At 47.9% G+C, this 12,615-nt stretch overlaps 1 protein-coding gene across 1 annotated transcript in view; it reads right to left on the reverse strand.

The window, feature by feature from the left end:
- Nucleotides 1-11,365, reverse strand: part of WNT3A (Wnt family member 3A) — an 87,937-nt gene extending 76,572 nt beyond the window's left edge. Inside the window, exon 1 of the mRNA XM_075144360.1 lies at nucleotides 9,240-11,365. Within this exon, the coding sequence (XP_075000461.1) occupies nucleotides 9,240-9,310 (71 nt within the window). The 5' untranslated portion in view covers nucleotides 9,311-11,365. The remainder of the gene's footprint in view (nucleotides 1-9,239) is intronic.
- Nucleotides 11,366-12,615: the final 1,250 nt, after the last annotated feature.

A 12,615-nucleotide genomic window follows, 5' to 3' on the forward strand; every position in this document is an offset into this window, starting at 1 on the left:
AGATAAAGTTCTATTACAAGCTTGAGCCAATGACTTGTGAATGTGATTGGAGGATGATGGGAGACTCTGGATGTGTTTGAGGATAAGGAGCACGAGGAAGATGTATTTGTGTTCCGGAGTGTGCTGGATTAGAGGCAGGATTAAATATGTTACAGAGAAAGCTGCAAAACACTCAAGCTGCTTAGGCTTTCGGCAGCTATGCTGAGACATGACAAAACATAAGTTGGGGTGAATTTGCTGAGGACAAGGGTGGCCTAGAGGTTTTTAGTACCAGCCTGGATGGCATCTACGTTCCTACAATAGCATACCATGGCTGCATCCATTCCAATACACCAGTGAGCACTGAGCACTAAAGAGCTTACTAAAGTACAGGAAAACGATGGAGAAAAAGTCCACGACTTGATTTTAGCCATGTGAAATTATGCCAGGCAATGGGAATTAGAGCTTATATTTTAACAGCTAGGAAACAGGCAAATGAGCAAATTCTCAAGGAGGATTCCCTGTCTTGGGTATAATCTGACTAAACCTGGATGACAGTGGTGGAGATACTTCTGAGCTGGTTGCCTCAATTCCTCCATAGTCGCAGAGGATTTAACCAGTCAAGCTCAGTCGAACGACCGAGACATGAATTGCACCATAAGAAAGTGCCCGCTTCTCCCCATCAATGAAAGGAGCCAAGAGCACCTGGCTTAGATGGAGACATGGAAATTGTAGACACATAATGGGTAAAATGAATTCCACCCCAAGGCTTTGCTCAGTTGCCTGCAGATAAGCATTGAGTGCCACTGAGATACCCTAGAGTTTTCTTGACTGGCCTCCATCTACTGCTGAGAAAGGAGCATGTCATCAGTGGATTGTATACAATCCCTGCCAGGCCTCTGAGGACAACCAGGATGCCATTGGGCGTCTTAATTGGAAGTAGAACCTATGCATGGGCATCTGATGGGAACCCAGGCATTTTCTTTTTTGGACTAGATGTCTTTCCTGGAGGACATGCTTGAACTGACCACTAGGATTGATGGATGGTGACCAGGAGAGTTTCCATAATCTGTGACAGACATGAGGCCAGGCCAGAAATGTGAGAGTCTACCATGATCTGAGCCCAAGGAACCCCTGAGGCACTCTCTGAGCCTTCTAGGAAAACCTGCTCCAACCCAATTTGAGCCTACAGAGCCTCCATGGAAGAGGAGAAATGGCCATCCCAAACACCTGGGATGCCTTGTGAGGCCTGTGATGTGAGAAGAGAACCAGCCCACATGCTGTGAACTTATTGATGAAGCCTGAGACTGTGCAATGATGCAATAAGAAAAAAGCATTTCACACCAATAGACTGTGGAATCCAAGTTGGAAAAGAGTAACAGCATCCCTGCTAAGAATTATCACTATACCAATATAAAGCATAACTGACTATTATTTACACCAGAACAGAAACTGTGATGAGGAGACCAAAGGCACCTTGAACTCCTTTGATGGCCCAAGCTCTACAAATGCAAAGCGCTCTCTGGGTATCAGCAACATCCAAGTGGGAAGGGGACTGTGAATATGCAGGTGACAAACAAGGAAAAGAGACAAACAACATCTTTGTGATGCATAATGCTCTCCCCTGGTTTACAGGCTGGTTTTAAAAGCAGTGCCCTATGTTAGGAGTTCAGAACAAGGGAGTTAATGTATCGGTTCTTCTTCCCTTCCCTTGTTTTTTACAAGCACCTGCAGAATTTGGAATGAACTGATGAACTGATGAATTTTTACATGTTGTGCTAAGATGATAACAGGACTTAAAGCAAACCTTACCACTTTTAAAGGGACAGGAGGGGTGAAAAGCATTATGAATGGCCCAGGCTAGATGGAAACAGTTGGCATAGACAGTGTCAGCAGTGGCTTTTCTGCAAGACCAACCTTGGGCCTGATCCAGCAAAGCCCTGGTGGATACGTCATGGAAGGGCTCCTGCCCTTACAGACTTTCCTGGTATTTGTTTCCTTTCAGTATTAAGCCCCACTGAACTGTCTTGGTGCTTACGGACCCTGGGCCTTCATTTGGCTCTCGGTGGTGTCAGCAAAGCAGAGATGGGTTTAGTGACAGGGTGGGAACGGCTCTTGCTGCAGCTTTGGGGCTGTGTCCCATCCAGCCTTAGCTGAGCATGTGGACAAGACATATGACCTCTGACCAATACTTCTCCCCCTGCTATTTCCCCTTCCTTTCCACTATATTTCAGTGGTTTTAACTGGCACCATCACCCCAACACCTGCCACCAGCTGACTGGGCAGAAAGCACCAAGCCCCACATCACAAGAAGACAGTGGGTGCCTACTTTGAGCCTAGAAAGTCCTTCTCCTTCTTTGTAACAATGATCTCCAGACCTTCTGCATGCTCCACCTCCCTTCTTCCCAGCTGCACTCTTTGGTCCCCCAGGGTTTCCTTTGGGATCCAGAGCAAGATCATGAGTCCAGTCCTGCTCCGCGAAGGAAATTTCAACATGGACATTGGTGGGACTAGGACCGGTCCGTCCCTGCTCGCATGAGGCCCTGGGGATGAGACTGTGTGCTCATCGCACAGCCAACTGCGTTCATCGTGCTGCACGCAGCTCAGCTGTCCAAAGGGAGCATCTGTGACTCAGAGCCCGGAGGATTCCCCCTGTGACACACTTGTGCAATGCTCGTTAAGTGCTGTCATTATGCCCTATAAAACCCCTTTGAAACGTGACCGGGCTATCTGAATCACGCACTCAAGGAAAGCAAACACAAATGCTGAGCAAGGGGGAAACGGGCGCATCAACCCATGGTTGTCCCATTGGGCTTTTCTTGCGCTCCCATACACGCAAAGCAAAACCATCTGCTCCTCACGAGGTCTAGCACAGAACAGCCTCCTTCCCCTGCTGCTTTGCACCCGTGCTAAGCCCTAGCGATGGGGAAAGAGGTGCAGAGACTGGCAGTCCCTGGCTGGAAAAGCAGCAGCATTGCTGCAGGGCTGGAGTTGAGTTGGCTCATCCCAGTTGCAGGAAACAGGATGCCAGCAGGAAAGGGATCCCATAGATTTGGGATGGAGACACCAGTGAGTCAGCCTCGTTTCCCCTTGTACAATCAGCAATCCTTGACTTTTCTTTCCTAGGAGAGACCACAGACACACAGCGAAAGTCAAGGCTCCTCCAGCCTGACCCTTTAGAGGGAACAGTCAAAAAGTCTTTTTTGGCCAACAGAAAGCAGGGCTATGGCCATCTCCCTGTTCCAACTACTCTACTTACAGCAAGCCTAGCTGTAGAGGTGAGTCTGGAAAAAGAAATGCCATGTGCACAGGTGAAATGGCTCATCTGGGTGGCACGGGAGCTCAGAGAGGAGAACAGGACCCACCTATTTCATTAATGTCTACTGCCCCTGAAGCAGACACTTCTTTACCCTGCCCTGGTGCTGTGCACTGCAATAGCACCCAAGGACATGGGGCCTGTGCAGAAAGGTCTTTAGAAAGAAGAAAAGACCTGCCTTCCCTTGGTGAACCAGACAACCAAGTGTCTCGGTGCTACACCCAGCCCTGCCGCAGGCTCATTGCAAGGTCCAGGGCAGGGCCTTTAAATTCTTCTGCCTCTGCTCACCCACCTGCGAAATAGGAATAAAAAACATCCTCCCCCTTCCTGGGCACATATCAGAGCTTAAGCCATGTTAGTAGGTGCTCAAAGGTTTTCAGGTGAGAAGTCTTAGAGGTGTTCAAATGTCTGTAAAGGACACATTTTGCCTCTGGGGCTACCTGAAAAGGGCTGGGGAGCAAAATGATTCACTTTTCCTTATCTTAGTTAGGAAAGGCTGGCTTGTTTGAAGCTATGCCTTCGTTCAATGCTTGGAATATCAAGTTGCTGGTTTTCAGGTTAACTTATCTAATAAAGTCCTCTTAAAATTGAAAGAAAAACAATCAATGAATATGTAGCAGGACAACACAATTTAATAAAATGAGTCTAAAATGCGAGTAGATGAGGTCTCTTCTTCAGCACACACGGTGCTCTGGGAGAGTCCCAGCCCTCCCCATGTTTGAAACAGCGGCTTCTTGCTAAGACCTTGCAAAATTTTCCATTCCTGCCTTGAGAAAAGCTTCTTGGTCCAGTCATTTAATCTCACCAGCACAACTCCTCCATGCCTGGACTATGCCAGGAGCAACATAAATACCATTAGAGTCTGTTTCTCCAGTCCCACCACAGATGGGACAATATTTCCCTTACCCTTTGCACACTATACCCTATCCATGGACCAGGCAAGGGCTGGGAGAGGGCTGCACGTACAGGGATTGCACCGCCTACGGCTGAAATGCAGCCACCTCTGCAGAGGAGCACGACAGCTCTTTAACATCGCACCGCAACCCGCTGCAGTAGCAGAGGAAACGAAGATGAATGCCGTCGCCTCGGAAATGTCAAAATCCTCAACTCCGGCTAATCGAGCAGAGGAGGAGAAGTGGGTAGGTGCAATTCATATTTCCGAGCTCTAGAGATTGCTTTAGGAGCTCTGGTGCCAACGCACATGGCTCACGCTGTCCCTTGGGTGACCTTCCACTGCTCTGCCTCCCTCCTGGCTAACGAGGAATGATCATCTCTCACTTAACACGGTTGCTCTCTGCCAAACCTAAGCTTTACTTTCTCAAGTGTGGAGCCTGCCAAGACTCAGCTTGGTTCTCCAGGATTTGCAGCAAAAGGAGAACCAGGTTTCTCATGGGCTCCAGAACCCGGCCTGGCTTTCACTCACCCCAGTGCAAACTGGGGGCTGTTCCATCCACCCCGAGGGGGATAGATCCCAGGAGAGACCTGAACCAGATCACAAGCCAGGACTTCATCCATGCACTGCTTTTATTGAGGTGATGCCATCAAACTGACAGGGAGATGTTCAGGAGTTGCACCTGCGTATTGCTGGAGTAATGCCACCGGGTTACCTGTCTTTCTGTTGGCAAGGCTCCCTCCCACCCTGCTCCCGTGCACTTACATTTCCTCAATCGCAAAAAAATAGAGATGGAAAGATCTTTTAGATCACTTTCTCCAACACTCATGGGCTGTAAAGTGGCTACTGCAGGGCATCACGGGCTTTGGCCAGATTCATCCTACATGGATGATTCAACCAATAGAGCTTCTGTGACCAGTCTTGGGGAATAAGCAATACGAAGCCAAGAGCAAACACAGGTCACAACCAGGAAAGCATTCCTAACACACATCCTTCACGTCCACTTTCTGAATACCAGCCTGGCATCTCCAGTAACACTGCATTCACGCTGCCACTAGTGGTTATAGCTCATCTCCTTGCCCGGTTCATTATGGGGCCAATCTCCCCCCACTTAGGGTGCGATACAGGTGTTAGAGAGCAGCAGAGGAGACAGGAGCTCCACCACGACCCACGGAACAGAGGGAGGGACAGACGTCGCTGCCTAAAGTGATGCCACCACACGAGGTTCCAGCCAGCGCCTATCTCCTCCCGGGAGATGTCCTCTTCCAGTCCCTCCCCAAGCACATGCTTTAACCACCCGCATCCCTCAGCGTGCACCAAGCTGCATCGCACCCCAGGAAAAATGACATTTGAGATGCCACCTGGCAGGTTTCTCCCGTGGTGAAGAGGTCTGCCTGTACTTCTAATTCAGGTCAGAGATCCTCTCCCGTGATCATCTCCCCTAGTACCAGCCTCCTGGGCTACAGGAGGTTAAGATCCCCAGCACTGAAGCTCTGTGTTAATTTTTATTGTTTTTTTTTTTTTGCCTCTTGAACCAAACCTTTCTCCCTTCTGAATCATTTCTGCACTCTGGCTGTCCTCAGACCAAGTCAGGCCTCATGCCACTGATTAAAAAATTAAAATAAAATGCTTTTTCTGTTCCATGTGCAGTCAGCCAGTCAGCCAAGGCAGTGCAAGTTAGCTGGAAAAAGTTTTAATTTTATTCGGGCTGCTACTGTGACTCTGCATGGACCCCAGACCTCCACAGGACAGGGGACAGGTTACACCTAATCCTCCCCCACCCATGAATTCTGCTTCTGAATTTCCTCAGTCTTCCTTCACTCATTCTGATCTCTCTTCGTTTTTAAAAAACAAACCAAAAAATGAACAGCACTAACATATGAAAAAAAAGAAAAACAACCCACATTTTTGCTCTTAATCTGCCCCCCTGGGTGTGGAAGAGCGTGTTGCTGTTACCAGTAGCTCCTTTAGGTTGAACAGGGCAATGCTGCGCTGGAGAAGGTCCCGTGGGGTTACTGTGGCGCAATAAATCACGCCAGCACGTCCCTAAAAACTTGCCACATCAGTCCCAATGAGAACCGGTGCCCCTTCTTTTATTATTTTTAAATCATTATTTTTAAAGCCTATTTCATCCCTCTCTGTAAATACTTTATTTGGGAATTTTCTGTTTTTAAGAAGCTCCCGTAGCTTTCCCTCCCATCGTCGCTGAAAGGACGTGGACGGAGTGCGAGAGCATCGCTGCTCCGAGGGATCTTTTCCCTTTTGCTCCACTGAACTTTTTCCAAAGGTACCACGCATCCGGGTCTGCGCGAAGGCCACCAGCACTGCATGGCCTGATTTTAAACAGGTGCCCCTATGCCATGGTGGGAACGGCAATTTAAACAGTTCAGCCACGAAGGGAGCTCTATTTAGAGGTAGACAGAAATTAGAGTAACAGACACATGCCCACTTGCTCCCCCTGACACACACTTGATGTTTCCCCTAATTTCTTTCCTTTGGGAGAATAATTAAGCAAAACCTACAGAAGAGCGTCGTTTCTCAGTCCCTGCTTTTGTCAAATTGTCTTGAAGCTGAAAGCAGTGTCAGTATCCATAGCTCCGTGTGCTTTAGGATAAATTTACGTTTTAATTAGAAACTATTATTTGGGGGGAGGGGGGCACAATTTGGGGATGGTAAATTACAGATTTTCTGTTGTAAGCAGTCAGGTCGCTATGAGCTACTATAGGGGAGGCTTTAAACAGAGATGGTTGAGATGTTTGTTGCTTGCACTACCAGACTAAAAAATTCCTGGCCCTTTCTGCAGCCTCTTAAAAAAAAAAACCAAAACAAACAAAAACCCAAACTCCCAAAAAGAAAAGAACAAAATTCAATTAAAATAAAATAAAGAAGCACGATCGATTTGCTCAATCAGCTGGTTTGGCAGCAAGCTGTCCTCGACTAGGAGAAAAGAAACTGCACTCCCGATATCGGGGTGTGCACGAGTGCATCCAGGGGACCCCTGTGCCACCCTCCAGCCCCCCACTCTGCCGTTTCCAGGGCTGTCCCCCAACTCCAGCCATGGGGGTGGCCATGGGTTTATATCTTGCTTGAGGATAAATAAAGAGGAAAAGGGGTGGGGGGGAGGAATTTAGGCAGCCAATGTAACAGCACCCGGCCTCTCCCCCGACTCCCCCACCCCAATCAAAACCTCCTTTGCATTTCCATGGCCTAAGGGGGCTTGCTCTCTTTGAGAAAGAAACATCTAAAACCGCTGCTTGGCACCGGGGAAGGATGGAAGGGGGAGCACAAAAACCCACCCCAAAACCCAAATTGTCGCCGCTGCCGTCCCCTTGCACACACCTGATGCCTCGCCTTGGAAAAAGACCTCCTGCCCCTCTCTCCACCGGCTCCTTCCCTGCCTTCCCCCCCCCGGAGCCGCCTCTCCCGCACCTCCGGCAGCGGGGAGCCGGGCTGCGGGCTCGCCGCGGCGGGGCCGGGGGGCCGGGGACGCGGCCGCTCTGCCCTCCTCTCCCCTCGGTGGGTGACAAGGGAATATTTATGTTGGTATTAGAGGAATGCGTTTCCCTTCTCCAATCAGGAATGCAACCGGAGTTTCTAATTATAAGTTAGATGGTAGCTGGGAATAAAAGATTGCTTTTTAATGACTCCCGTCCAGGTGCTCTTTCTGCCTGTCTTCCCAAGAACACATTTGCATTTTATTGCTTTTCTCCCATCCCAACGAATTCCCTGCTTTCAGACATACCTGAAATAGTTGGAGAGGCTGCCTTCAACACCCTCACCTCTGCACCGCCGGGCAGCGCGGCCGCGGGCGGAAGGTACCGCGGCCGCGGTCCCCGTTCGCCTCCGCCCGCCGCGGATCGCACCTGAACCCCGCTAACGCCCCTCGTCAGATGGCGAGGGGCAGAGATTAAATTAAAAAAAATTAACTATTATTATTATCAGCACTTTTTTTTTTTTGGACGCTTCTGAGTTATTTAACAGCACCGCCCGGGCTGCAGAGCTCCCTGCTCCGCGCAGTCCGTCTTTCCCTTCCGCGGGCGCGGAACTGGCAGGTCCCTACACGGGCAGCTCCGCACCCGCGTAGCCGGTGGCAGTGCGCGGAGCCCTCACCGGCTTGCCTGCGCCTCCGTACCCCGCGCAACACCCGCGCGGCTCCGCTCCGCGCTTCCTACGCGCTCGCTGCTTGCAGAACAGGAGCCTTCCTGCGCTAGGGCTTCCCTGAGCCCAATTACCTCCGCGGGGTAATTAGAGCAGATCTTGCAGTTACATGCCTTGCCCAGCACCATTTGCTTTTTGTGGGGGAGAGAGAGAGAAAAAGCTCTTAAAGGCGTAGGGTGCAAAGCGCGGAAAAAAAAAAAAAGAAAAGGAGCTGCAGCCCGAACAAAAAATAAATGCGTTATCCCGGGGGAAGGGGGGTGCGCAGGTCCCCGCCGATCTTGCGCGGGGCAGGTCCGCGGCAGCGCCGGGCACATCTCGCCCAGCTCCCTGTTCTGCCTTTACAGAACCAGCCCAGGTTGTTCAGCCTCCTCTCACCTCCTTTCTGTTTCTTTCCTTTTTTTCCCCCTTTTTTTCTTCTTTCCCCCTAAATATTCCTTAAAGCGAAGGGGGGGGGGGAATGTTTTCATTCTTTGCCCCCCTTCCTTCCACCTGACTAGCTCGAAATCACCTTGAAATGCTCATGTCAACTTGTATCATTATCTCTTTAATTCAGGCAGCGCCTTTTGTTCTTCACAGGAGAGGATCAAAGCACTTAAAAAAAAAAAAAAAAAGTAACTTTCCGATCGCTCTCGCTCGCTCTCTCTCTTTTACAGTAGGAGAAGGAGAGATCAGGTATAACCCAGTCAAAATAAACAAAGTGAATGCATAAATAAAAGAGGTGAAATGCAGGTTCTAAGAACTTGCTGGCGCTGGAACAATCCCACCTCTTTAGCTGAGTGGCAACGAAAGGAGAATTTCAAGTCATCTTAAGCGCAGGAGTTGCAGAGAAAACAGAGGAGGGGAAAAATAAATGAAAATGAGAGAAAAAAAAAAAAGAAGAAGAATAAAACTTACCACCAGATTGGGTAACTTGACAGAGCCTGACTCAACCCACAAAGAAACAGGAAATATCCAAAAGAGGCCATTGATGAAAAGTTGTCTTTCTTTTTTTTTTTTTTTTTTAACCAGAGTTGCCAAAAACCTTCCTTTCTTCTGAGGCAGGATGATTATTTTAATAATAATAATAACAATAATTTAAAAAAAAAAAGTCAAATGAAGTGAACTCAACCCGACCAGGTAAATCCTCTCTTGCTTCCTCTACTACTCTCAAGGAAAAAAAAAATCTCTGAGAGGTAAAAAACTCTTCTCTCAGCCAAGACACTGAAGGCAAATATTAAAAAAAAAAAAAAAAAAAAAAAGTTTGAAGTAGCTCTCTTAAAAAGGACCCAATCAGCACTTATTGCCAAAGGGAGAATTCTGATGCTTTGGCTTGTTCTGTCAATCAGGAGCGCGAAGTCAGGAATGAGCTAATTGCAAGGAGATAGTGTTTTAATACTCATTAGGGGGCACGTTGGCCCACAAGCCAAGGGATAAAATGTAGTTTTAAAAAGGGGAAGGAAGATTTAGGGGGTTTAAATAGACAGGGGGGACCCCTGTGGATTTGGGTAGCTATAACAACCTGCCCGGATTTCACTCCCTGGGTCGAAGCTACTAAAATGCAAGAAAAAAAGAAAAAAAAAAAAAAAGAAGGAAAAAAAAGTGTGAAGGTTTTTTTTTTTTTAAATTATTATTTTCTCGATTTGCTCCTTCTTGCCATTCTGTCTTCTTCTCAAATCCCCGTTTCCTCACAGCGACGGTCGGGATGCATTTGAACTAACTTTCTAGAAACTTTTGACTGGTTCTTTTTTTTTTTTCTTTCCCTCCTTTTTTCATTAAAAAAAAAAAAAAAGAGGATTTACACCCAGACATGCACGCGCACACACAGACATGCACACCCCCACAGACACGCACACCCCTTCCCCACCAGTCCAACCAGCCAGATACCCAAGAGCTCCACTGAAGACATCTGCTAAGAAATCAACTTCTTCCATGCAAATCTCAATAAGGCTCATCCAGGTCATCACAATTTGCAGGAGTCCCAGCCCCGGATTTTGCGAAGGCGCTGCTGCAAACGACTTCATCCACCAGATCCACCCCACAGGGCACTAGTAATTGATCTCTTTTTTAATTTCTTTCTCTACATATTGTAACAATTTCTCTCCTTTCAGTGGCGGTGGTGGGGGGTGAGTTGGGGTGGATCGCGTGGTTCCAAAAATCTGCAGGTGGGGTGGAAATTAAAAAAAAAAAAAAAAGAAAAATCACGATTAGTATTATTATAAAGATGTAGCTCCTCGAGACTGGGTACGCGGTTAGATTTGCTGCTCATCTGGAACATATTGTTTAAAGCTTGCTGTATCTGTGAGCAAGTGTCACCCAGCTGACAGGCTTTCCCCTCACCCTGGGTCATTTGAAAGGGGGCTGGAGAGGCGAAGACGAGGGGTTGGAGGCACTGGATGAGCTAGGAGATATTTTCTCCCTGGAATAACAACGATGATTCTCTTTTATGTGATTTTTTTTTTTTTTTGGTTGTTGTAGCTGCTGCCCGTTGGTTTTTTTGCTGTTTTTTTGTCGCCCTTTTTTTTTTTTTTTTAGGAGAGAGAGAACTGGATGAGATTTTATTTATTTATTTGACTTTATTTTATCTGTGAATCAGAAAAATTCTGTGGCTCACACGGAACAAAGAGAGGTACAATTTTTAATGACTTTGTTGGAGAAAGGCTTGCAACCTTGCATTAGCTCAAATCAAAATGCGTTTTCTTTCTCATTAAGAATTGCATATATATTTTCCCTTAGTAGGGAATATTTCTATTTACACACACAGAGCTTTATATGCATATATATAAAGATATGTTTGTGTTTAGCGAGATGGAGAGATATATTCATTCTAGTGAAATTATACTAGAAATGCAGTTCATTCGGGGATATTTAAATCATTAGGAATTTGGCAGGGGTCGGGCCCTGATTATTTTCTTTAGGGTTGGATGACAAGTGATTGCAAATGTGAGCTCTGGCAAGTGCTCCGAGATCTAATCACCCCGTGTAGCCAAGCTCGAGTCGATCCGAGCGGCTTCTCGCTTGCTTCCAGAGGAGGAACGGATGCTCTCCCCGGCTTTCCCAGCAAATCCCCGTGGTGTCGATGCTGCAATTATATCGAGTGTATTAAATCCAAGCCCCCCACCTCCTTCAGCAGAGGAGCCAAAGAGGCTGGAGAGGGAGAAGGGAGTTTTATTGCATAAGGTAGGACGAGGAAAAGGAGGAGGGTGGTGGTGTGTGAAAAATCATCTTAAGGACTTTCCCTCTGTATTAGAGAAAATCCCATCCAATTATAGCATTACTGGAAAGAACCAAACGCTGAGACTTTCAAAGGAGGGGATTTCTCTGTCTTTTCAAGTGAAATTGCTCACACTGCAGACTGGAACACACGCACACACACACACACACACAGACACTCAGACACCAGCGCCCGCCCGGGCGCGGGGGTCCCGGCAAACCGGGGATGGAGGGGGAGGAAGGGACAGGACACACATCCCTTCCAGGGGTCGAGCTAATCTCCCCTTCTTTTGTTCCTGGGGAGAGATTTAAACATCCCCCAAAGCCTCTGCCCCTCCCACCAGGAAGCATCAGGCAACTTTACCTGAAGGTACAAATTCAGCCACTCTCCCTTTTCCTCTTTGCTTTGCAGCTGCTATTTGGGGAGGATGGAGATAATCCACTTTGTCATAGCCACACACACACACACACGCACACGCAAGCGGGATCGTATTGATTTCTTCAGCAGGCAGCATTGCCACTTACTCTGACGCCGACTGCTTTTAATTACACTGATAAAAAGGTAGTCGGGGGGGGTACAATAGCTATTCCCATCGCTAGGAACACTACTGTAGATTAGTTATCTATTATCAACGTTACCTTTGAACCAGAGCTCTTTAAGGGCCAGATTTTGCAGCCCATTAGAGTCAGTAAAAAGACTGCCGCGGGCTTTACGGATATGAGACTGCTGGCATTTGGCTGCCCAAATCTGCAGGCTTTTCTCCCAACAGTTGGTTTTAGGGCCTGATGTCAAAACCTGGCTAAGCTCATCCATGCTGGTCCATTGGTTTCCATCCCTCTCCCAAATATTTGGACATGCATTCAGATATACGCTTCGCCATGGGCAGGATCTGGCCTTCGGTGGGGTGACAGCAGCATGGCTTTGGCTTCTTTGCTCTTGGCATTGCTCATCAGTGCCCAGGGAGAAGTTCTAAGGGAAGTCCAGGTCGCAGGGTTGTGAATCTTCAGTGGTAGACACCAAGTCTCGGTCCTGGTGGAGCAGCAACCTGCCTTGCACAGATTTTCCACAGTGCCCATCCTT

The sequence above is a fragment of the Calonectris borealis genome, chromosome 2, assembly GCF_964195595.1.
Source record: "Calonectris borealis chromosome 2, bCalBor7.hap1.2, whole genome shotgun sequence".
Lineage (NCBI taxonomy): Eukaryota > Metazoa > Chordata > Aves > Procellariiformes > Procellariidae > Calonectris > Calonectris borealis.